The sequence below is a fragment of the Acomys russatus genome, chromosome 4 (genome assembly GCF_903995435.1).
Source record: "Acomys russatus chromosome 4, mAcoRus1.1, whole genome shotgun sequence".
Taxonomy (NCBI): domain Eukaryota; kingdom Metazoa; phylum Chordata; class Mammalia; order Rodentia; family Muridae; genus Acomys; species Acomys russatus.
In genome coordinates, this window is record NC_067140.1 from 16,323,696 (window position 1) to 16,349,206 (window position 25,511).

General features: G+C 44.4%; 1 protein-coding gene across 2 annotated transcripts in view; it reads left to right on the forward strand.

Annotated features, from left to right (window-relative positions):
• Arfgef2 (ADP ribosylation factor guanine nucleotide exchange factor 2) overlaps window positions 1-25,511 on the forward strand; it is an 86,179-nt gene that overhangs the window by 55,682 nt on the left and 4,986 nt on the right. For both annotated transcript variants that reach the window (XM_051143819.1, XM_051143818.1), the window contains exons 23-36: window positions 86-185; window positions 332-372; window positions 464-633; window positions 1,835-1,986; window positions 3,242-3,414; window positions 4,621-4,781; window positions 5,565-5,695; window positions 5,794-5,923; window positions 10,052-10,187; window positions 11,678-11,816; window positions 11,924-11,978; window positions 14,177-14,291; window positions 17,708-17,838; window positions 23,801-23,969. In XM_051143819.1, the coding sequence (XP_050999776.1) occupies window positions 86-185; window positions 332-372; window positions 464-633; window positions 1,835-1,986; window positions 3,242-3,414; window positions 4,621-4,781; window positions 5,565-5,695; window positions 5,794-5,923; window positions 10,052-10,187; window positions 11,678-11,816; window positions 11,924-11,978; window positions 14,177-14,291; window positions 17,708-17,838; window positions 23,801-23,969 (1,803 nt within the window). The remainder of the gene's footprint in view (window positions 1-85; window positions 186-331; window positions 373-463; window positions 634-1,834; window positions 1,987-3,241; window positions 3,415-4,620; window positions 4,782-5,564; window positions 5,696-5,793; window positions 5,924-10,051; window positions 10,188-11,677; window positions 11,817-11,923; window positions 11,979-14,176; window positions 14,292-17,707; window positions 17,839-23,800; window positions 23,970-25,511) is intronic.

A 25,511-nucleotide genomic window follows, 5' to 3' on the forward strand; every position in this document is an offset into this window, starting at 1 on the left:
TACTAGGAATCTAGGTGTGCACCATATGCTTGATCTAGGAACTGATGGTGTTTGGAGTTCTGTGATGTTGTGCATTGTGCTTTAGGTAATCTGGTGAGTGGTGGTGTGGATAGAAGACAGATGGCCAGCTTCCAGGAGTCTGTCGGTGAAACCAGCTCACAGAGTGTGGTGGTCGCAGTGGACAGGTAATGATTTTGTTCTCCAGTGATGCACCACCCTCATCTGGCATCATTTATTAGCTTCTGGGTGTGGTGATTTTTAATCTGTTTAACTATTAATGTTTTCTCTCTGCCTTTTCTGAGTACTTGAGACATTTCAATTTCCTCCCTAGAATTTTCACTGGCTCTACCAGACTGGATGGAAATGCAATAGGTATGCATCCAACTTTTGTGACAACCATATGTGCCTCCCATTGTTTGTGTGTGAATCTCACTGTGTGTTGCTGTCTCTGCCCTGTCTGTAGTTGACTTTGTCCGCTGGCTGTGTGCTGTGTCCATGGATGAGCTGGCTTCGCCCCATCATCCTCGCATGTTCAGCCTGCAGAAGATTGTGGAGATATCGTACTACAACATGAACCGGATCCGGCTGCAGTGGTCTCGGATATGGCATGTCATTGGAGATCACTTCAATAAGGTGACTGCTCCCATCTCGAGGCCACTTTAATGGCAGCTGAAAGGAGCAGGCGTGACATTCAAGAAGGAAGTAATGTTGGGTGGTGGTGGCGCACGCCTTTAATCCCAGCACTCGGGAGGCAGAGGCAGGCAGATCTCTTGAGAGTTCTAGGCCAGCTTGGTCTACAAAACGAATCCAGAACAGCCAAGGTTACACAGAGAAACCCTTTCTCAAACCCACCACCCCACCAAAAAAAAAAAAAAAAAAAAGAAGTAATACAAAGTGTAGGTCTCATTTGGGAGGTTTGCCATCAATTCATTTTTTTCCTGTGAAATCAAGGACTAACCCATGTCCAGGTCAGGCTAATAGTACACATGTTGTTGTGGTGCCTGGACGAACCTACCGCTACTCAGATGCGTGGGAAATCCTACAGTCCCTCCTAGAGACCCATAGTGAAGCCGTGCTCGTACACCATTCAGAGTCAGAGCTTCTTATGCGCAGGCCCCCAGTGCCAGCCTTCTTCCACAACCTTGTTGGAAAATTGTCATTTGTTCGTAAGTCAGAGACAAGCCAAAGACATCCGGAACAAACAGGCATTCTAAAACAGACAGCTGCTGGAGTGAGCAAGCCATGGCTTCCTTTGTCCACTTAAGATTTCATCCTATTCCGAGGGCTAGAGATAGGGCTCTGCCTCCAGTGCCTGCCATGCATGAGCACCTGCGTTTGATCCCTGGAACCCACAGGAAAGCTGGACTACCAGTGCATATCTGTGGCCAAGACAAGCTCCTTAGAGCTCATTGGCCAGCCCTTCTAGCCAACCAGTGGGCGCAGGGTTGGTGAGCAACCTGTCTCACACAATAAGATGGAAAACAATAGAGACACCCAATTTCAACATCTTGCCTCCACACTCACTGAACACACATGAATATATATATACCACATACATACCAAAATATAAGTACTTAAAAGAAAGAAAAAGCACATTCCAGCACACATGCCAGTGTGCACACCTGTAATCCCAGCCCAGGAAGGAGGCTGGAGGCTTGCTGGTCTTCCACTGTGACGCTTGCACAACACTGGACAAGTCTCAGCCAAGAAGTAGCATTTTCTGTCTTTCTAGATGTACCTGCCAGAGTGATTGCAGGTGGGCTGCCTGCCTTTATGTAGAGCCCTATACCCACAATTGTTCCTCTGACCTGCTTTTCACTTCCTGTTCTGCTAGGTTGGCTGTAACCCCAATGAAGATGTGGCCATCTTTGCTGTTGACTCACTGCGGCAACTCTCTATGAAGTTTCTGGAGAAGGGAGAATTAGCCAATTTCCGATTTCAGAAGGATTTTCTGAGACCGTTTGAGCATATTATGAAGAAAAACAGGTAATAATATATTATTGTAAAGGCCCTTGGTCACATTCCCTATTGGTGGCTAAAAGTCTATCCTACCACTAACCACATGATGAATTTTCTTCTCCCTTCTTGGTGGTAGGCTGAAGAACCGGGTTAAAAACTCCCTTAATCAATAAATAGTTCACGTGCTTGGCATTAGCTTAGCCCTTGCTTAGACTGTCTGACACTCCCCCCCCAACACACACACACACACACACACACACACACACACACACGCATGTATATGTGTGTACATGTATAAGTATTTATACATTCACATCTCCAATAAGTTTGAAAATTCTGTGTGGGAAAATAGCCAGGAATTCTATTTTATGTGGTTTTGAAATCACTATTTGGGCAGTCAGCCCATCTTTGCTTCAGGTTGCATCTTTGCTTTGTGGGCTTTCTCTTTGCCTTCTTTGAATCACTGCTATGTGGTCAGTGAACATGGGCCTGTGCAGCCTGTTTCTTCTCACTTGTAAGAGAACAGAGTTTCCTCATGACTGTGTGGCTTCCTAGCTTTGCAAGTGTGTAAGTGCGCCTGTCACAAGTATTCAGGTAATACTGTGTCTAACCTTGCTGCTATGGCAGGGATTGGGCCAGCTATCCTATTATCATGTATAATGAAATTTAAAATATTAGCTGGGCATGGTGGCACACGCCTTTAATCCCTGTACTTGGGAGGCAGAGGCAGGCTGATTGCTGTGAATTCGAGGCCAGCCTGGTCTACAAAGCAAGTCCAGGACAGCCATGGCTACACAGAGAAACCCTGTCTCGAAAAACCAAACATTATCATCATCATCATCATCAAAACTTTAAATTCCATGTGTATAGTCTTATTTATATTGTGTATTTAACATAAACATTTACTCTGCCTCAAAAGAGGATTGACTTAAGGATTTGGTGACTGATTTGGTAACTGAAATGAAGGCCAGGCAGAAAAGCTGACAGAGTGGCTTCAGCCACAGGCTGAACAAGAAGTCAGAGATAGGCAGTGCCAGCTCTGGCTCCACAGCCCAAAGCCTTATAAATCCAGATTTGTCCAGTCCGTAGTTTTTCCAAACAGAGCAGCACTTTCTCTTTAACCCTATGGCTTCATGATTGTAGGGTGGTCTCTCTGATTCCAGAGTGGAATAGGAAGAGGAGCTGAGCCTGAGTGAATATGTGCCTTACAACAGGGTTTTCTAATGTCCTGCCTGAAAGGCAGAGCGTCTCTTATCTTCCCACTCTCCCACCTCTTGCCTAGGTCCCCGACCATCCGGGACATGGTGATCCGCTGCATCGCCCAGATGGTGAGCTCCCAGGCAGCCAACATCCGCTCCGGCTGGAAGAACATCTTTGCTGTGTTCCACCAGGCCGCCTCTGACCATGATGGGAACATTGTGGAGCTGGCCTTCCAAACCACTGGCCACATCGTCTGTAAGTGTCTCAGTTCTCTCCTGTCTGACAGCCCATTTGAAATCTAGTAGCTGACCCCTTCTTAGCTGTCCATCTTACTGTGATGGGATAAACATGCTGGGCAGGGTTGAAAGTACTTGACATGTGTTCATCTTTTGTTTTCTTTTTTCTTTTTTTTTTTTTTTTAAATAACTTTTATTTAGTTTTATTTTATGTGCATTGGTATGTAGGTATCAGATGCCTTGGGATTGGAGTTACAAACAGTTGTGAGCTGCCATTTGGGTGCTGGGAATTGAACCCAGGTCCTTTAGAAGAGCAGATAGTGCTCTTAACCACTGAGCCATCTCTCCAGCCCCTTGTTTTATTTTCGAGAGAGGGTTTCTCTGTGTAGTCCTGGCTGTCCTGGACCTCTCTCTCTGTAGACCAGACTGGCCTCAAACTCACAGAGATCCACCTGCCTCTTCCCAAGTGCTGAGATTAAAGGTGTGCGCCACTATACCCAGCCTGGCATGTGTTCATCTTTACAACAGTCCAGTGAATGAGATATAGTCAGTTTTCAATCCTGGCAAGTCCCATGTCTGAAGCTGCCAGCTCACTACAATGCAGACCTAACCTCCAACCCCTCTCTCTCTGCTTTTGTGGTCTTTTGCCAACACATGGGTATGTGGAGCAGCAGAAAACCCAAGGACACTCTGAGCTGAGGTAAACAAGGCGGTGCTCCCATCAGAGCAAGCTGCCAGTCTGCCAGGTGCCACAGTTTTCACCTTCTCCTGCTTTCTGTGGTGGTTTCACTTTGAAAGTGGCCCAGAGCATGGTGCTGAGTCCAGTCTTGTACAGAAAAACAAGCTGGCTGCAGGCAGGAGTTCCGGTGCTGTTGGCTCTTGGTTCGGTGCTGATGCCTTCACAGTACCTGTTACATAAGGCATCAAGAACACAGCCAAAGCGGCTCGTGGTCACTGGTTGATGAGAACGTGCCAGGCTCACAGGAAGCTTCTGTTTCCCCTGGGAGCAGATGTTTAGTGCTCCATACTTGTGTTCATGGACATTGTAAACAGAACTACTGTGAGTAACCTTTGTTTCCTCCATTTTATCAAAGAGGAAGCTGAGGCATGGGAGAAGTATAACAGCTATGAGAAGCCTTCATCAGAGGCCCTGGCATGATTAGATTCATGAAGGCAGTTGTCCCTGACCTCCATTTCCAAACCCTGCTGCCTTATGTCTCCCCAGCAACCATCTTCCAGCACCACTTCCCTGCAGCCATTGACTCCTTCCAGGATGCTGTGAAGTGCTTGTCGGAGTTCGCCTGCAACGCTGCTTTCCCTGACACCAGCATGGAGGCCATCCGTCTCATCCGCTTCTGTGGGAAATATGTCTCAGAGAGGCCTCGGGTGTGTCTCCCTTCCTTGCTTCTGTGGGTGGGAACAAAACCCTTGCTACTGACAAGACCCTTCCCACAGTATGTTAGGAAAGTGTGCCCAAGGCCAGGCAGTGGTGGCAAGCACCTGTAATCCCAGCACTCAGCAGGCAGAGGCAGGTGGATCTCTGAGGCCAGCCTGGTCTACAGAGTGAATTCCAGGTTGGCTAGGCTGCACAGAGAAACCCTGCCGGAGGGGTGTGGGTGTGTGTGTGTGTGTGTGTGTGTGTGTGTGTGTGTGTGTGTGTGTGTGTGTGTGTGTGTGTGTATCCATTTCAGATGGTGCCATCACTGGGGCACAACTTTTCCTTATTGTGTAGATATGGGAGTATTGGCATTTATTCATACTGATGGGTTTTGGTCTTAATGATAGCTAACATTTCTTTGTTTACTTTACATTCTATCTCTTTTTTTGTGCATGGGTGCATGTTGTGCGTGTGTATGTTTGTGTATGTTGGGGGTAGGTGTCATAGCGTATGTGTGGAGATCAGAGGACAATCTACAGGAGTCTGTTTTCTCCAACCATCTATGTCCTGGGGCTTGAACTCAAATCATCAGACTCTGTAGCCCTCACTCAGGGCTATAGGGTCATGGGGATAACACCTCCAGAGGGCAGGTGAGCAGCGCTCTCCGGCTCTAGGATTTTCCCTTCTATGCTGCTGAGCAGAGAATTTGGGGAGATTGTCTGGAGCCTCGGTTGCCTGTTTGATTCCTACTGCTTGTTTAGGCTGTATCTGAGAAGTGGTTTCCATTGCAGGTACTGCAAGAGTACACAAGCGATGACATGAATGTGGCTCCTGGTGACAGGGTCTGGGTCAGAGGCTGGTTTCCCATCTTGTTTGAGCTCTCCTGCATCATTAACAGATGCAAGTTAGATGTGCGCACAAGGTAACTGGGGCCCCAGGGTGCCTGGACCACAGCTTCTCTCCCTCCCCATCTCAGTTGTGGTGTTTTCTTCCCTACCTGCTCCCCTGGTTTTCCTCCAGAGGACTCACCGTCATGTTCGAGATCATGAAGAGCTATGGCCACACCTTTGCAAAGCACTGGTGGCAGGACCTGTTCAGGATTGTGTTTCGCATTTTTGACAACATGAAACTCCCTGAACAACAGTCAGAGGTAGGTGATGGCTACAGCATTGCCTGTGAGTGGATGTGATGGGGCCCAAGGCCTGGCTGGCCTTCCTGGGGTTGTGCTGCCAAATAACGGGTTTGAAAACACAGAACCAGTCAAGGTGCCTTTACAAGTGGACAAAAAGACTGTCCCTCCTAGACCAGTGTCAGCTGCTGCTGGGAGATCCCTTTCTGGGGAAAGAGAGAGGAAATAACTCATGGTTTGTCCACCTGGGCCTGGCACGGCCTGCCAGCTCTGCAGGCTCATGGCTGCTTGTCTGTGTTGTTTCATAGTACCATCTGGTCCCTAAGAACTCACAGTAGAGGGATAACTGGGACAGCATGGACAAGACAAACACTCCCTCCTCCTCTTTTTTTTTTTTTTTTTTTTTGTTTTATTTTTAAGATTTATTTATTTTTTGTATTAGTAAATTAGAGTGTTCTGCCTGCATTAAACACCTGCATTCCAGAAGAGGGCACCAGATCTCATTATAGATGGTTGTGAGCCACCATGTGGTTGCTGGGACTTGAACTCAGGACCTTTGGAAGAGCAAGCAGTGCTTGTAACCTCTGAGCTATCTCTCTAGTCCCTAGTATGGAACTTTTTTCTTTTTCTTTTTTCTTTTCGAGACAGAGTTTCTCTGTTTAGCTCTGGTTGTTCTGGAACTCACTCTATAGACCGACCAGGCTGGCTCAAACTCACAGACATCTGCCTACTTCTGCCTCCCAAGTGCTGGGATTAAAGGTGTGTGCCACCATTATGCCTGAAAGGCCCTTTTTTAAAGTATTGTTTCAGGAACATCATTTCTCCCTCACCCCAGCATAAAAATAGTAAGTGCTTAATATGAAATATCTGGATACACAGAGTTTACCCCTCTATCACATAGACACTGAAAATACCACTATGTTGTGTTTTCTTGAACATAGTTTATATGGTTGAGCATAGAATCTTGTCCTATTCTTTAATCTTAGAGTAAATTTTTTCCTTATCATAAAACAGATACAGATACATTTTAGAAAAATACTTGGCTAGCATGCAGGAAATACGTGACATACGTGTGTAAATCCAGCTCCAGGGACCTGTGGTCTGTGACTGAGGGAGACCTCCTCCCCCTATATATGCTCTTAGAATATCGTCTCTTCTTGGTAACTTGCTATCCTTCCTCTGAGTGCCACCAGGTCTCCCCATCCAGGGGACGTGGTCAGAAAAGGGGCACCAGAGTTCGTGTAAGAGTCAGATCTCACTCTCCACTCAACGGTGGAGAATATCCTGTTCGTCGGCTAGGTCTTGGTAGGGGTTCGAAGCTTACTGCCTATATTCTCCTTGGCTGGTGCCTTAGTTTGAGGAGGACCCCAGGATCCAGATCTGCCTGTCATAAAGTTCTTCTTGTAGGTTTCCAGGACCCTGTGGGTCCTACTATTTCCCCTTTCTTCCATGCTACTCTTGCCTAAAGTCTCAATCGGATATCCTCTCCTCTGACCCACTTTCTTGGTAAGTAAAGATTTTCATGGTACGTATCCCTTGGACTAGTGTTTTGATATAAGTGAGTATATACCGTTTGTCTCTTTTTGCTTCTGGGTGAACTCACTCATTATGATAATTTCTAGATCAATCCATTTGTCCACAAATTTCAGGAATTCCTCGTTTTTAATAGCTGAGTAGTATTCCATCGTGTAAATATACCACAGTTTCTTAGTCCATTCTTCTACTGAGGGACACTTAGGCTGTTTCCATGTTCTGGCTATTATGTATAAAGCAGCTATGAACATGGTTGAGCATATGTCCCTGTTGTGTGGTAGGGCATTTTCTGGGTATATTCCAAGGAGTGGGATAGCTGGGTCTTGAGGAAGCCCTATTCCCATTTTTCTGAGAAAGCACCAGATAGCTTTCCAAAGAGGTTGTACTAGTTTGCATTCCCACCAGCAATGAAGGAGTGTTCCTCTGTCCCCACATCCTCGCCAGCATGTGGTGTCATTTGAGTTTTTGATCTTAGCCATTCTGATGGGTGTAAGATGGAATCTCAGCGTCGTTTTGATTTACATTTCTCTAATGACTAACGAGGATGAGCATTTCTTTAAGTGTTTCTCGGCCATTTGATATTCCTCTGTTGAGAATTCTCTGTTAAGTTCCAAGCCCCATTTCGCAATTGGGTTGTTTGGTTTTGTGGTGTTTAATTTCTTGAGTTCTTTATATATTTTGGATATTAAACCTTTGTCAGATGAAGGGTTGGTGAAGATCTTTTCCCATTCTGTAGGCTGTCGCTTTGTTCTCTTGACAGTGTCTCACGGCAGAGGTTCTTATTGGCTAGTGAGGCTGCCTGTTTCCTGCCACCACGGATCACATGATTTTCCTGTTACCAACTGGCAGTGGCGGCTTCTTCTTCTTCTTCTCCTCCTCCTCCTCTTCCTCCTCCTTCTTAATTTATTTATTTTTATTTTTTATTTTTGCTTTTCCAGACAGGGTTTCTCTGTGTAGCCTTGGCTGTCCTGGACTCATATAGACCAGGCTGGCCTCAAACTCACAGCAGTCTACCTGCCTCTGCCTCCTGAGTGCTGAGTGTTCGAACTGGCTTTTTGCCATGTGTTATTTGCCTTTTACTTGTTGGTTCCTTTTCTCTTTGTTTGTTGGGGGGGTGGGTCTGAGTATTTTTGGTTGCTGTTTTGTTTATTTTTATATTTTTTGAGACAAGGTCTCATTCTCTAGCCTAGACTGGCCTGGAAATCACTTTGTAATCATTGTTTTTTCATCATTATCTTTATTTTATTTTTTACTTAGTTTTGTGTGTGTGTGTGTGTGTGTGTGTGTGTGTGTGTGTGTGTGTGTGTGTTTAAATGTGTTTTTTTGGGGGGGAGGCTGCTGTTGAGACAGGTTTGGTTTTTTTATTTTTCTTGTTTGTGTGTGTTTGTGTTTTGAGGGTTTTTTTTGGTTTGGTTTGGTTTTTTGAGACAGGGTTTCTCTGTGTAGCCTTGGCTGTCCTGGACTCACTTTGTACAGCAGGCTGGCCTCGAACTCACATCAATCTGCCTGCCTCTGCCTCCCAGGTGCTGGGATTAAAGGTGTGCACCACTGTGCCCAGCTTAAAATTCTTCTCATACACTGTATTTTTATTGTTTCTCTTTCTCTTTTAAAAAACACACAAAAATGAAATCAAAACAAGCAAAAGACCAATAAGACAAACAAATAAAACAAAACACAAAGTCCACCAAAACCCCATGGAGTTCATTCCTATACTGAAGTGTGGCTCCCATACAAAGTGTGACTCCAGGGAAGAAGTCTGATTTCTGCTTTCCCAGCAGCTGTCAATTATAAATGGTCGGGTGGGACCATGTTCACCTACATCTGTGCAGATCTTTACTTAAGCTCTTAAATTACCAGGTCTGCCAGGTGTGGTGGTACACACCTTTAATCCCAGCACTTGGGAGGCAGAGGCAGGCGGATCGCTGTGAGTTCGAGGTCAGATTGGTCTACAAAGCAAGTCCAGGATAGCCAAGGATACACAGAGAGACCCTGTCTCAAAAATGGAAAAAAAGAAAAAGAAAAGAAAAGTATCAGGTCTTCTAGTGTCTGGCTTTTACTTTGAAAACTCTGTTTAGTGACACTTCCTCTTTTTGTGCCTTTGTAAGCATTTTTATTATATTTCTTTGATACTTTTATGCAATAATTTTTAAAAACTCTGTGTGTGTGTGTGTGTGTGTGTGTGTATAGCATATTAGGTGACCTCCTCTTTCACACTCCATGTCTTACTTTGAGGCAAGGTCTCTTGGTGAATGTGAGGCTCACATTTTCTCCATTTGGCAAACCTCAGTGATCATAATTGACTTCACCCCTTCCCCCAGAAAAAGGATTACAGAGGGATCTGGGACACCCAGCTTGTTACATGGGTCTGGGATCTGAAATTCCAGTCCTCATGATTGCGCAGCAAGTGCTCTTAACTGCCGAGCCATCTCCCTCATCTTCCTCTGCTCACACGTCTGACTGTCCCTGGAGAGTCAGGTGGAGGGAGTGGTCTCACTGCGTGGCTGTGGGCAACTTTGAGATGTTGATATGTACTGCTAAAAGAAGGTCTAGCTTACAAGAGTCGCCACCTCCCGCAGAGAGCTTGGTTTCAAGATTCAGCTTCTTTTTTTCCACCAGAAATCAGAGTGGATGACGACCACCTGCAACCACGCGCTGTATGCTATCTGTGACGTGTTCACGCAGTTCTACGAGGCTCTGAATGAAGTGCTTCTCTCAGATGTGTTTGCACAGCTGCAGTGGTGCGTGAAACAAGGTACTCAGTAAGCCTGGGCAGGGCCAGCACTCCTCTTACACAGTCTTAATGAAAAATAAAATTTCTGTCTATAAAAGTATTAATGTAATGCTAAGGGACACTGCGATTTAATCTACTAGTCCCTTCCCTGGTTGGTTTATCTAGCACATTTTAAAGATATTTTTTGTTTTAAAAGGCCAGTTTTGTTTTAAAAGGTGAGATACACTTTTGTGCTTCCAAGTTTTTAATTAATGAGTTTATTTTATATCCTGACCACAGTTTCCCCTCCTTCCTCTACTCACAATCCATGTGTCCTGTTCTGTCCCATATCCAACCCCCCATACCTCCCCAATTTTAAGTTTTATGTGTTTGTAATTTTTTTGTAGTAAAATGTATTTAAAGTACTTTTGGAGTCAAGGTTAACAGCTTCATCAGTGGACATCTTTTAGTGTGAATAGTTATGTGTTCCTGTTAGTGTGTATTGGAGAAGGACTGGGATGCCCTGGGGGCTGGAGAGATGGCTCAGAGTTCAATTCCCAGCAGCCACACGGTGGCTCATAACATCTATAATGAGATCTGCCCTCTTCTGGTCTGTAGGCAAAATACTGTATACATAATTAATAAAGATAGACAGACAGACAGACAGACAGACAGACAGACAGACAGATCTTTAAAAAAAAAAAAAGATCAGGATCCCATTTTGCCCTAAGACAAAGTAAATTCAGTTAAGATTTTTGAAAAGTGACTCCCTTTTTTTTTTTCTTTTTTGGCTTTTTGTGACAGGGTCTCTCTGTGTAGCCTGGTTGTCCTGAAACATGCTCTGTAGACCAGACTAGCCTTGAACGAACATTTGCCTGCCTCTGTATCCCAGATGCTGGGGTTAAAGGTGTGTATTAGCATACCTGCCTGGCAAAAAATGTATTCCATTTTAAAGTAAGCGGTGAACAATTATAGTATTTTGATGGCAAAAATTGGAAAGGTAGTCAGTGATTAAATCAGAAACACTGCTTTTAATGTATCTTATGCCATTTCCTGTAGTTGAGCCAGTTAAAGTAGCAAAACACTGACCTTTGTCTATCTATACCAGAAAACTGACTGAACCACGCTTCTTTAAAAACTTTTTTTATGTGCCTGGATGTGCTTCCTACATGTATGTCTGTGCACTATGTGTGTGCCGAATGTCCATGAAGGTTAGAAGAGAGCTCCTGGGACAGAGTTACAGTGGTTGTGAGCCACCATGCGCATGCTAGGAATTGAATCCAGGTGTTCTGGAAGAGCAGCAGTGCTCTTAACGGCTGAGCCAGCGCTCCAGCCACAATTTGTGTCTTTTAATGGCATACTTCAGCTATAATATTTTGAATCTCTATAGCCTGGTTTCATTAAAGTTAAAAACCTCCAACTATAATCCCCACCTCATACTGTCAGATACTGGATCCGTCAACTCAGATCTCGTTTGGTTGGTATTAGGACAACAGTTAAAGTTTAATAACAGGCGCTGTTCAATTTTGCAGATAATGAGCAGTTGGCCCGATCAGGTACAAATTGCTTAGAGAACCTAGTGATATCCAATGGAGAGAAGTTCAGCCCTGCTGTCTGGGACGAAACCTGCAATTGCATGCTGGATATTTTCAAAACCACCATCCCACATGTGTGAGTGCTAAGGCGATGATTACCTAGTGTCTGTGTGTCCAGGGGACATTGCCAGGCGCCCAGGTGCAGCTAATGCTCATCTTTGTCTTCTGTCCTGTTCCCTTAAGTTTGCTGACATGGAGACCTGCGGGAATGGAGGAAGAGACATCAGACAAACATTTGGTAAGTTCCTTTATGCTCTTCTCATAGCCTGATAAGGTAGTCAGCCTAGGCTAACAAGATGGCTCAGGGGTAAAGGTGCTTGCAACCAAGCCTAATGACCTGAGTTCAGTGCCTAGACCTGCATGGTAGAGGGAGGGAACTAACTCCTACAGGGTTGTCCTCTGACCCCCACAGACACACCCTGGCACACAGGCCCCTTTTCTGCACGACAACACATAAAATCAGCAAATAAGATGTAATTCAAAACATTAGTTAGCCTATATGTTTTGAAGCTTTCTTATGCCGGGCAGTGGTAGCACAGGCCTTTAATCCCAGCACTCGGGAAGCAGAGGCAGGCGGCTCGCTGTGAGTTCAAGGCCAGCCTGGTCTACAAAGTGAGTCCAGGACAGCCAAGACTACACAGAGAAACCTTGCCTCAAAAAACTGAAAAAAAAAAAAAAAAGAATGAAGCTTTTTTATGGGAGTGAAAAAGTTTACAGCCTAAAAGTAACATGCCTTCTGGGTGTAATGGTGTATGCCTTTGATCCCAGCACTTAGGGCAAAGTTAGGAAGATCTCAGAGTTCCAGGCTAGCCAGCGGATACATAGTGAGCCTCTGTGCCCCCCAGAAAGAATTATTGTAGGCCTTTATCATTTTCTACAAAGTACAGAAAACAGTTTTGTTGTTGTGGTTGTTGTTTTTCGAGACAGGATCTCTCTGTGTAGCCGTGTGTGTGTGTGTGTGTGTGTGTGTGTGTGTGTGTGTGTGTGTGTAGATTTGTGCATATAAGTGCAGTGTCCACTGTGGTCAGAAAAAGGCATTGGATCCCAAGAGGTTCAAAAAAGCTGGAATCACAGGAGGTTGTAAAGCCACCTGACATGGATGCTGGAAATCAAACTCTGCTCCTCTGCAAGAACAGTCACTACTCTTAACCCCTAACCCATCTTTTCAGCCTCAAAAGTTCTAATTTAAATCTCTCTTAAAAATTCTTTTACTACTTCTGCAGGAAGGTATGCAAATTTGAGAATTAGTCATTTGCATTCCCAAGTAAAGTAAAGATTTAAAAATAACCACTAGATTTTAAAAGGACTTGGGGCTTGAGCATGAAGCTGAATAAAGTCAAAGTTTATTCAATTTTTTAAAAGTGTGTGTGTGTGTGTTAACCAGACAACTTAGAGGAGTTGGTTCTCTGCTTCATCGTGTGGATTCCAGGGATGAACTCAGTTATCAAACATAGTGGCAAATGCTTTACCTGCTGAGCCATCTTACTGGTCCAAGAGTTTATTCCGTTTAAAGCATGGTATTTAAACATCTTCTGGTTTTGCTGAACATGATGGTGCTCACCTTTAATCCCAGCACTCAGGAGGCAAAGCAGGTGGGTTTCTGTGAGTTCAAGCCCAGCCTAATAGATAGAGTAAGTTCTAGGACGGCCAGAGCTACATAAGGGAACCTTGTCTCCAAAATCTAAAAATAAATGAAACATTTTCTTCTTTTTAAACTCTCTCTCTCTCTCCCTGCCTCCCTCCCTCCTTCTCTTTCTCTGTGTCTATTGCTCTCTCTTCCTCTCCCTGCCGTGTGTGTGTGTGTGTGTGTGTGTGTGTGTGTGTGTGTGTGTGTGTGTGTAAAAGAGAGACACAGACAGATGTGAGAGAGAGAGCATGCCTGCTGTGGCACACATGTCGGGGTGAAGAGAAATTTTGCAGGAGTAAGTTCTTTGCTTCTATCACCTGGGTCTTGGGAATCAGATCTGGGTCATGGGGTTTAGCAGTAAGCACCTTTACCTGCTCTGTGATCTTGTTGGCCCTTTGTTTTTAAATTTTCATTTTAATATCAGTAGAAAAAAACCAGCTACAACATTACTGACTTAATTTTAGATTTTGCCTAACTAAAAATTTTGTTACACTCAGACCTGGTAATAGTGGCACATGCCTTTAATCCCAGCACTCCAGAGGCAGAGGCAGGCAGCTCTGTGAATTCAAAGCCAGCCTGGTCTATAGAATGAGTTCCAGGACAGCCAAAGCTGTCTGAGAAAACACAGAGAAACTCTGTTTTAAAAAACAAACAATAAACAAAAAACAAAAAAGAAATCTGTCACACTTATCATTATAATGTGTATTTTAACTAAATTTAACATAGGCCATTGGTGTTATGAGTCATATCACTGCTGGGCACTGAAGAAAAGCAAGCATTGTATTTTTTTTTTTCCTGGTTTACATTAGGATATGGATCTGGACCGCCAGTCTTTAAGCAGCATTGACAGAAATGCCTCGGAGAGAGGACAGAGCCAGATCTCCAACCCTACAGATGACAGCTGGAAGGGTGCCCCATATGCAAGTAAGATCTTTTGTTCTGGGTGAATTTTCAGTATTTAGTTGAACAGCACATTTATGTGGCTGAGATATTTGAGAGCACAAACACCAACAGGATACACCCCTCTGCCCACTCCTTCTCTCTTCTGTGCCACTGTGTTGCCAGACTCTGGCCTCCCTGCAGTCATTTTATCTGTATGCCTGCAAATATATGCACAATCACATTCATACATGTACAGTTTATGCCAGTTATGGGACAGCATGCAATATTCCCTTTCACTTAGTGCGGCATTCACTGTCAGTACATAGAGTTTTCACATTTTAATACTGTTGCCTATTTTTGGTCTTTTTGAGACAGGGTTTCTCTGTGTAGCCTTGTCTGTCCTGGACTCACTTTGTAGAGCAGGCTGGCCTCAAACTCACAGCAATCCACCTGCCTCTGCCTGCCAAGTGCTGGGATTAAAAGTGTGCGCCACCCATACCCTGCCTATTGCCTGATGTTTAAATGGGTCTTTTGTTTCTTTGTTTTGTTTTTCGAGACAGGATTTCTCTGTGTAGTCTTGACTGTCCTGGACTCGCTTTGTAGACCAGGCTGGCCTTGAACTAACAAAGATACACCTGCCTCTGCCTCCCAAGTGCTGGAATTAAAGGCGTGCGCCACTGCCATCCGGCTAAATGAATGGCTCTTAATAATGGACAGTTGCAGTTTTATTATTACTTCATTTGTGCTTGTCACCCTTGTGTACTCTTCTGCATGACATTTTAACACATGTCATAGTTAGAAAATTCCTAGATATTAACTAGCGGTGGTGTCGGGGTAAGAAGAGCATTTGGTATTTTGACATATGTTTCTGAATTGCCATCTACGAAGGTTGCACCTGTTTGCATGATCTCTGGGAATGCTGCAATAAAATTATATGTATGAGGCCAGGTGGTGGTGGTACACGCCTTTAATCCCAGCACTTGGGAGGCAGAGGAAGGCAGATCTCTGAATTTGAGGCCAGCCTGTTCTACAAAGTGAGTCTAGGACAGCCAGGGCTACACAAAGAAACCCTGTTTCAAAAAAAAAAAAAAAAAAAGAGCTGAACTTGCCATTAAGCATGGTGACACCTCCCTTTAACCACAGCAGGTGGGCCTCTGTGCTGGAAACCCTCATCCTGGTCTGTGACATGCCAGGCATTAAACTGTGTGATCTCATGTACCCTTCTGTTGGTCTCTGAAGACTGCTGCTTTGCACTTGAATGACAGGTGCTATAACTTACCAACATGTGGTAGGCAGGGCCACACATGCCTTTGGCCAACTGAGGAATCAGAACTCCAAAGTGTTTTGTTCTGTCTGAAGTGGTGTCCCCATTCTTTGTCTTTAGAGCATTGCCACCTTATTCTTCATGGGCCAGGCTGTGGGGTACACGCTGATTTAACTTTTGAAGCACCGCAGTAGGATGAAACAGAGTATGAACCCTGTTATTTTTCAAGGAATATGTCACCTTGAAACCCATTAGAAAGGCCCCTGGGACTGAGGCACTGTCCTTTGGTAACTGCTCACAGCCAGTCCCCTCTGCATCCAGGAAAGAAGGGTGTGTGATTTCTTATCACCTCTAAATTGGAACAAGGTCAAGTATAAACTCTTTTCAGTAGGAGAACCACTCGGGGTTATTTATTTATTATTTATACAGTATTCTACCCCACATGTATGCCTGCTCGCCAGAAGAGGGCACCAGATCTCCTTATAGATAGATGGTTGTGAGCCACTGTGTGGTGGCTGGGAATTGAATTTAGGACCTTTTGAAGAACAGCTGGTGCTCTTAACCTCTGAGCCATATCTCCAGCCCATTCAATTTCAGGTTTTTAAAAAAAGTTTTTTGTTTGTTTGTTTTCCAGACAGTTTCTTCTCTGTGTAGCCTTGGCTGTCTTGGACTCACTTTTATAAACCATGCTGGCCTTGAATTTACAACAATCTGCCTGCCCTGTCTCCCTGAGTGCTAGGATTACAGATATGTACCACCGTGCCTAGCCCAATTCCAATTTTTGTTTTGTTTTATTTTTTGAGCCACAATCTAACATTGTAGTTTAGCTGGCCTGAAATTTACAATCCTCCCACCTCCTGCCATAGCCTCCAGCGCGTGATATGGCCAACATACTTGGCTATATAGTGTTTTGTTTAGTTTTTTAAATTAACATCAGCTGCATCTTCACTCTGTTTTGTTGTTATTGTTTGTTTGTTTTTGTTTTTGGGGGGGGTTCGAGACAGGGTTTCTCTGTGTAGCCTTGACTGTCCTGTACTCATTTTGTAGACCAAGCTGGTCTCGAACTTACAATAATCCGCCTGCCTCTGCTTCCCAAGTGCTGGAATTAAAGGCGTGCACCACCATGCCCAGCTCTTCACTCTGTTTTTTTGTTTGTTTGAGACAAGGTCTCTCCACGTACTGCTGCCTGTCCTGGAGCTTGCTATTTTAGACCAGGATGAGCTGGAACTCACAGACATTCCACCTGCCTCTGCCTCCCAAGTGCTGGAATTAAAGGTGTGCCACCACTCCCAACAAATTTCACTGTTTGCTTTTTCTTTTTGCCTTTTTTAAAGTTAAGATTTGTTTAGGGAGCTGGAGAAATGACTCATCAATTAAGAGCACTGGTTGCTTTTATAGAGGACCTGAATTTGGTTCTCATTTCTACATGGAGATTCTAATTCCAGGGGATCTGGTGCCTTCTTCTGGCCTCCTTGGGTACCAGGCATGCACATGGAACACAGACATGCATGCAGGCAAACAAACAACAAAAACCACTTTAGGTGTTGCTGGAGACTGAACCCATGATTTCACAGGCTAGAGAAACATGCAGAAAGCTGCACCACTTTAAGGATGGAAAAAAAAAAGTGGCTCAGAAACTAAGAACTGGGAAGAGCTCCCCTGACCTCTGCAAACTGAGGTGAGCCTGCCAGCAGAGGCTGGCTGGCGTTGGCACCCTGCCCACCTTCCATGAAGGCCCAGCCCACAGCTGTGGTGCAGAGAGCTGTGGCTGACTGTGACCCTTGCTGGGTGACACAGGATTGCACAGTCAACTCTCCTTCAGATCTTTGCTTGATTTCTTTTCTTCCTTTCCTTTCCGTTTTTCCTTAATTTCCCTCCTTTCCCACTTTCTTTCTTTCTTTTTATTTTTTTTTCTTTTCTTCTTTTGTTGTTTCATACCCATATTTTTGGAGAGACATTTCCTGGCATTTTATTTAAACTTGCAACCCAATGAACCCTGATGCCTTCTCTCTCTACCCTGTCATGCCAGCCGGCATCACTCTTAGGTCTTACCTAGAGTTCTCTAGTGTTGTAGGAGTTTCTAGGGTTTTCACTCATTGCCATCCACAGCACCAAGAAGTGTTCTGGGCACACAGTAGGAGCTCAGTGAGGAGTGCTGATTCCTCATCAGGTTAACCTTTATCATCTAATATAGATCAGAAGCTGCTGGCCAGCCTCCTCATCAAGTGTGTGGTTCAGCTGGAGCTGATACAGACCATTGACAACATCGTCTTCTACCCTGCGACCAGCAAAAAGGAAGATGCAGAACACATGGTAGCTGCCCAGGTAAACACCCCAGGGCCTGGGCTGGGCAGTCTTGTCCCTGGGAGGCTGTGAGTGGCAGCAGCTTGTTGGAGCTAGAACAGGTGGTCGGTCAGTCCCAAGCCCATGATGCTCATCTCTGTTCAGCCTCACATTTAGAAACATGTTGGTCCCCGGAAATTGGGCACCATGAAACAACATATACCACATAGACAGAAGACTGAAAGGCAAAGGTCTTTATTCCCCTGAGCTAGAGCACTGTTCAGACACCACCCCTCCGCTGGTACTAGAGAAAGTGTTGTTATCTCAGGGGTGACTTTCTACTGTTGGTATTCTACGTCACCATCCATAACTCAGGAGGCTGTGTGGTGGCGCATGCCTGAGTCCCAGCACTCAGTATGCTGAGGCAGAGAATTGCCATGAGTTCAAGGTCTGCCTGGGCTACAGAGTGAGACCTTTTTAAAACAACAATCAAAAAAAAAAAAAAAAAAAAAAAAGTGGGAGGGAGTAGCCTGGCATACATAGTGAGGCACACTTGTAATCCTAGTAGTTGTGACATGGAAACAGGGAGGCTCATAAGCCCAAGGCTAGCCTGAGCTACATGAGAAGTTGTTTCAAAAAAAAAAAATCACAAATGGAAACAAAATCAAGGCAATGGATTAAAGTGAGACAAGATGTGAGAGGGACGATACGCATATAAACCCCTGAAACCAAGGACAGCTCAGTGGGTAAGCACTTGCCACCATTCCTGCCAACCAGAGTTTGGCCCTCAGAGGCTAGCATGCTCTGAGTGAGGGGCTGCAGTCAGTCAACCAGAACCCTGTAACCAGGCAGAGCCTCAGCCTTGCCACCAGCTAAGCAGGTAAACACTACCAAGTTCAATACATCTGCATGTTCAGATCTGTCCATTTTCTCTCTTTTTTTAATTTATTTTCTTATTTCTATTTCGTTTTTTTTTTTTTAAGATTTATTTTATTTATTACATATACAGTGTTCTGCCTACATGTATGCCTGCACATATCTCATTATAGATGGTTGTGAGCCACCATGTGGTTGCTGGGAATTGAACTCAGGACCTCTGGGCAAGTAGACAGTACTCTTAATCACTGAGCCATCTCTCCAGCCCTTTATTTTGGTTTTTCAAGAGAGGGTTTCAATGTGTAGCTCTGGCTGTCCTGGAACCCATTCTGTAGACATGGCTGGCCTCAGAATTCACAGAGCTCTGCCTGTCTCTGCTGGGAATATAAGCATGTGCCACCATGCCCAACTTCATTTTTTAAGTATCCAGTTCAGTTGTTTGTTTTTACAGAAGTGTGCAGTGCAGACATTGCCACTGGCATCTGAGAACATTTTGACCCCTGTGAAAACAATACCTTGACTATCAGCATCCTCTCCTTCATCCTTTCCTCCTTCCTCCCTCCTGACCCTCAGGTTTATGTCTCTGGGTTTGCCTGTCCAGAGCATGTCATATAAATAGTGTGCGTGGTTCTTTAGCTTAGCAGAATATTGAGGGTTCATTTGTATCACACAGAAGAGCAGTGTTTTACATATGGTTGAATAACATTCTGCTGTGGCCATCCCACAACATATTTACTCTTTTGGCCATTATGACTAATTCTAGGTGTGGTGGTGTCTGCTATAACCCCAGCACTCCATAAGCTAAGACAGGCCCTACACAGAAGGACTCTTACTCATCAAAAAAGAAAAATATACCTGGGCAGTGGTGGAACACACCTCTAATCCCAGCACTTGGGAGGCAGAGGCAAACTCTGAGTTTGAGGCCAGCCTGGTGTATAGAGTGAACTCCAGGACAGCCTGTCTCAAAAAAGGAAAGAAAAGAAGTATGTAAACATTCATTTTACTGTTATGTACGTTTTATATCAGTTTTTGTTTGTTTTAATTTATTTAATCATGTATATGAGCTCTCTGTCCTCATGCACATCAGAAGGGGGATTCAGATCCCATTACAGGTGGTTGTGAGCCACCATGTAGTTTCTGGGAAATGAACTCAGGACCTCTGGAAGAGCTGCCAGTGCTCTTAACTGCTGAGTCATCTCTCCAGCCCCCTTATATCAGTATTTTAAAGGACATGTTTCTTGGGTAGATCCTAAGAGCTGAATTGGTTGGTCATATAATGATTATTTGTTTAACTTTATGAGAAATTTTGAAAGTTTATAAGGTTTGAAAAAGTGGTAACATTTCACACTCCTACCAGCCTCGTGAGAGGATTCTGGTCTCCAGTGCTCTCCAGTGGCTGCCACTTTACTGTCTCACAGTGGCTTGGTTTTATCTCATCTCCCTAATGACTGGTTGTGGTTGTAATGAGGTGCCCACCAAATTAGATGGTAAGACTGTACTGTTGAAGACACCATTTCTTTTTTTGTTTTGTTTTATTTTGTTTTCTGGAAACAGGATTTCTCTATGTAGCTTTAGCTGTCCTGTACTCACTCTGTAGACCAGGCTGGCCTCAAACTCACAGCAATTCACCTGCCTCTGCCTCCCGAGTGCTGGGATTAAAGGTGTGCACCACCACTCCCGGCCCCAATTTTTTTTTTTTAAGTTTTTCGAGACAGGGTTTCTCTGTGTAGCCTTGGCTGCCCCTGACTCACTTTGTATACCAGGCTGGCCTCGAACTCACAGCGATCCTCTTGCCTCTGCCTCCCAAGTGCTGGGACTACAGGCATGCATCACCATGCCCTCAGCCCCAATTTTCTTTCTGACATTTCATACATATGTCTAAAGTATTTTGCTCTTACTGAACCGTTACTTTCTCTTGTCCCTCTCCCATGTCTTTCTCCCCTTTCTTAATGACCTTGTGTCATTGAAATGCTGTCTTCATCAGTAGAGTCTCACCATCTGATTTAGTAGGCACCTCACTTTCTTAACTTACCGCTTTACTGTCACATGTGTACGACATGCTCACTCTTTCTATATTAGATGTGACTGAGACTCTTCAGTGTGTATTTTCAATTTCTTTTCTTTGCTCCTTTCTTTCTTTTTCTTTTCCTTTCATTCTTTTTAAACTTTGAGACAGGGTTTCTCTGTGTAGCCCTGGACCTCTGTAGTCCAGGCTGGCTTCGAACTCACAGAGATCCACCTGCCCCTGCCTCCAGAGTGCTGGGATTAAAGATGTGTGGCACACCTGGCTGCTTTCAGTTTCTTTTCTTTTTTCTTTTTTCTGTTTTTTGAGACAAGGTTTCTCTGTGTAGCCTTGGCTGTCCTGGACTCGCTTTGTAGACCAGGCTGGCCTCGAACTCACAGCGATCTATCTGCCTCTGCCTCCCCAATGCTGGGATTAAAGGTGTGCATCACCACACCTGCCTTGTTTTCAGTTTCTTGATAGTATACTTTGAAACACAGCAGCTTTTAATTTTGGTAAGATCCAGTTAACCAATTTTTTTTTGTTGTTTATTTTTGTTTTTGTCCTTTGTGTTTTTTATGTCAATTCTAGGAAAACATTCCCCAATTCAAGTTCACAAAGATTTTGGCTTTTAGTTTTATTTGACTATGGTTTTTTGTTTGTTTGTTTCTAGTTGGTTGGGTTTATTTTTGTTTATTGTTGTTTTTTTTTTTTTAAGATTTTGTTTGGTTGTTACGTATACTGTGTTCTGGCCTGCATGTCAGAAGAGGGCACCAGATCTCATTATAGATCATTATGAGCCATCAGTGGTTGCTGGGAATTGAACTCATGACCTTTGAAAGGACAGGCAGTGCTCTTAATGTCTGAGCCATCTCTCCAGCCCCCTGCTTTTTGTTTTTTTGAAACAGGCTTTCGTGTCTCCCAAGGCAGACAGTGAACTTACTTCCTAGCCCAGGCTGGCTTTGTGTTCCCAGCCCACCTGCTTTACATCCCTGAGCTGAGGTTACAGGTGCATAGCAGCATACTTAGTTGTAGAACTATGTTTTAAGAGTTTTTGTGAGCTGGGCATGGTGGCACATGTCTTTAACCCCAGCACTCAGGGAGGCATAAGCAGGTGAATCCCTGTGAGTTGGAGGCCAGCCTGGTCTACAAAGCAAGTTCAGGTCAGCCAAGGCTACACAGAAAAACCCTGTCCAAAAAACAAAAATAAATAAAAACAACAACAAGAGTTTTTGTGTAATTTTCTTTTATAATTTCTTTTTTAATTTTATGTATATGAATGCTTGGCCGGCATGTATATCTGTGAACCAAGTGCCTGCTAGCTGCCCAGAGAGGCCAAAAGAGGACATCAGATCCACTAGAGCTGGAGTTGCAGCCAGTTGTGGGCCACCATGTGGTGTTGGGATCAGCCAGTGCTCTTTAACCACTGTGCCCTCTCTTGAGCTGCATTAAGAGGTCTATGTACATGGCCAGGTATGGTGGCACACACCTTCCCAGCACTTAGGAGGTAGAGGCAGGGAGACTCTGTGAAGTCAAGGCTGGCCTGGTCTACAGAGTGAGTTCTAGGACAACCAGGGCTATCTAAAATAGCCCTGTCTCAAAAAAGAAGAAGGAAGAAGGGGAAGAAAAAAAAAAAGAATGCTTTATTTAAGATTTATTCTTAAATCTTCAAATGTGTTTTAGTTCTAGTTTACAGTGTCAGATAGGAACCCAGCTTTGTCTGGTGTGTGATGGTCACATATCCTCAACACTGTTTGATGCAGTCTTTTTTCCTCCAGTGAATTTCCTGGCATTTGTGTTAGAAGTCACTTTACCATCAGCATAAGAATTATTTCTTGAGGGCTGGAGAGATGGCTTAGCAGTTAAGAACACTGTCTGTTCTTCCAGAGGTCCTGAGTTCAATCCCCAGCAACCATGTGGTAGCTTATAACCATCTGTAATGTGATCTAATGCCCTCTTCTGGCCTGCAGGTATACGTGCAAATAGAGCATCATATACAATAAATAAAATAATTTTTTAAAAAAAGAGCCTTTCTTGTGGCTCTGTGCTGGTTAATTTACCTGCATCTGCCTCTGTGACAGCACCACCCTGTCCTGATTACTGGAGCTTTTTAATATGTTTTGGAAATTGGGCATGCCAGCCCTCCAATCTTGTATACATCTTCAAGATTTTTCTGCCAATCCAGATCATGTCTGGAGTTTAACAGCTTTTAAAAATAGAGTCTCAGGGCTGGAGAGAGATGGCTCAGTAGTTAAGAGCACTGGCTCAGAGGTCCTGAGTTCAATTCCCAGCAACCACATGGTGGCTCACAACCATCTATAATGAGTTCCGGTGCCCTGTAGGCACACATGCAGGCAAAACACTGTATACATAGTAAATAAATAAACCTTTAAAAATAAAATAAGATAAAATAAAATAGGGTGTCACTGTATAGCTCAGACTGTCCTGGAACTCACCATGTAGCCCAGGCTAGCTTCGACATTGTGAGTCATGATCATCTTGTCTCAGCTGGGATAGCAGATGTGTGCCAGCACTGTCTGACTTAAGCTGGGATTTTAATAAGGACTGCTATGGAGTTATAGACCAACTCAGGAAATTGTATGGTCTCTTTTCAGCCTCTTATGAGGAGGACGGGTGATTCCTAGAAATGTGAAGAAGTATAAAACTCTCTGAGCATGTCTCAGATTTTAGCATATTCCCTAACAAATTAGAGTACTTTATACATGTCCAGCTGGCTTTTCCTTTGGGGCTGACAGCAGTCATTGGGCTTGAGTGATCACCTGAGCTCAGAGGCCCAGTTGGCCTTTGCTTACCCCTTCCTGTCATTCAGCTATGCTTGGGACTCAGGTCTTCTGTCACATTGATCACATTTGAAAAGAAACCACAGTGCTGTAGTGAGGTGCTCAAAGTACACCCCCTGCTTATGCAAGACAACATGGACACTTGGGCCCCCAAGCCCACCACAACACAGCCACTCAGGTGTAGTTCACCAGCCAGAAATAGACTCTGAGTGGAAACATCTCCCAGGGTGGTTCTGGGAAAATCGGACTGCCTTCTCTGTCTGCTAGTGTAGAGCCTCCGTCCCTACTAAACTCTTCACTCCGCCATCTTGTCTCTCTCCTCCAGCAAGACACACTGGATGCAGACATCCACATCGAGACGGAAGGTCAGGGCATGTACAAGTTCATGTCCTCCCAGCACCTCCTGAAGCTGTTGGACTGCCTGCAGGAGTCCCACTCCTTCTCCAAGGCCTTCAACTCCAACTACGAGCAGCGGACAGTCCTCTGGCGAGCCGGTGAGGCACCCAGGCGTGGGGCGGGCCGCACCAAAGCCTTCTGAAGAATTCTGTTACTTCTTAATACATTTATAATTTCTTTTTTGTTTGTTTGTTTGTTTGTTCGTTTTTATATGTATGAGGGTTTTGCCTGCATGTATGTCTGTGTACCACGTACCTGATGTCCAAAGAAGTCAGTAGAGGGCACTGGACCCCCTTGGAATGCAGTTACAGGTGGTTGTGAGCCTCCGTGTGGGTGCTGGGTGCTGAACCTAAGTACTCTGGAAGAGCAGCCAGTGCTCTTAACCATTGAGCCATCTCTCCAACCTACATTTTTGTGATGTTTATATATTTCTCCAAGGGTGGAGAGTGTAGGAGTTTTATTATTCTGATCTTTACAGAAACATATTGTAAATGTTTGTTACCATCCCTTAATGTTCTCCCCAGATGCCTTGTTTTGTTGAAACAATTATTTTTTTTTTGCTATCCACCCTGGCTAACCTAGAACATTCTAGTAGTGCAAGCTAGTCTGAAACTCATAGTAGTCCCCCTGTCTTACTGGGATTACAAGTATGTGCCACTAAGTCGCACCCTGATTTTGTTGTTATTTTGTGTTTTTGTTGTTGGTTGGTTGGTTGGTTGGTTGGTTGACACAGGGTTTCTTTATTTAGCCCTGCATGTCCTGGAACTCACTCTGTAGAACAGACTAGCCTCCACTTCAGAGATCTACCTGCTTCCTGAGTGCTGGGATTAAAGGCATACACTACTATGCCTGGCTTATGTGACTGTTTTAAACCACGCTTAGAAAGTCTTTTCCCTGTGACTGTTTTGTCCATGCCATTGTCTGGTTTTAAAATGTGTTCTTTTTTTTTTTAAGATTTATTTATGTATATGAGTCCACTGTCTTCATGCACACCAGAAGAAGACACCAGATCCTATTATAGATGGTTGTCAGCCACCATGTGGTTGCTGGGAATTGAACTCAGGACCTCTGGAAGGGCAGCAAGTGCTCTTAACCATTTGAGCCATCTCTCCAGCTCCAAATATGTTCTTTTTTGCTTGTTTGTTTTTTCAAGACAGGGTTTCTCTGTGTAGCCTTGGCCGCCTGGCCCAAAATGTGTTCTTATATGGACATGGTAGGGACAAAAAAAAAAAAAAAATCCGTCAACTTAAAAAAGTGCTAGGCTGGGCATGGTGGCACAGGCCTTTAATCCCAGCACTCAGGAGGGAAAGGCAGGGAGATCTCTGTAAGTTCAAGGCCAGCCTGGTCTATGAAGCGAGTCCAGGACAGCCAGGGCCACATAGAAAAGCCCTGTCTCGAAAAAAAAAAATGGGGGGGGGGGGGGAGCTAGAATTGTTTTTTAAAAATTAAGGCCTTTAGTCCCAGCACTTGCAGAGGTGGAGACAGGTGGATCTCTGAGTTCAAGGCTAGCCTGGTCTACAAGGCAAGTCTAGGACAGCCAAGACTACACAGAGAAACCTTGTCTCAAAAGAAAAAAAAAAAAGCTTAAAAAAATAAAATATTGTGTGTGCATGACATGATAGTGCACATGTCACATATGT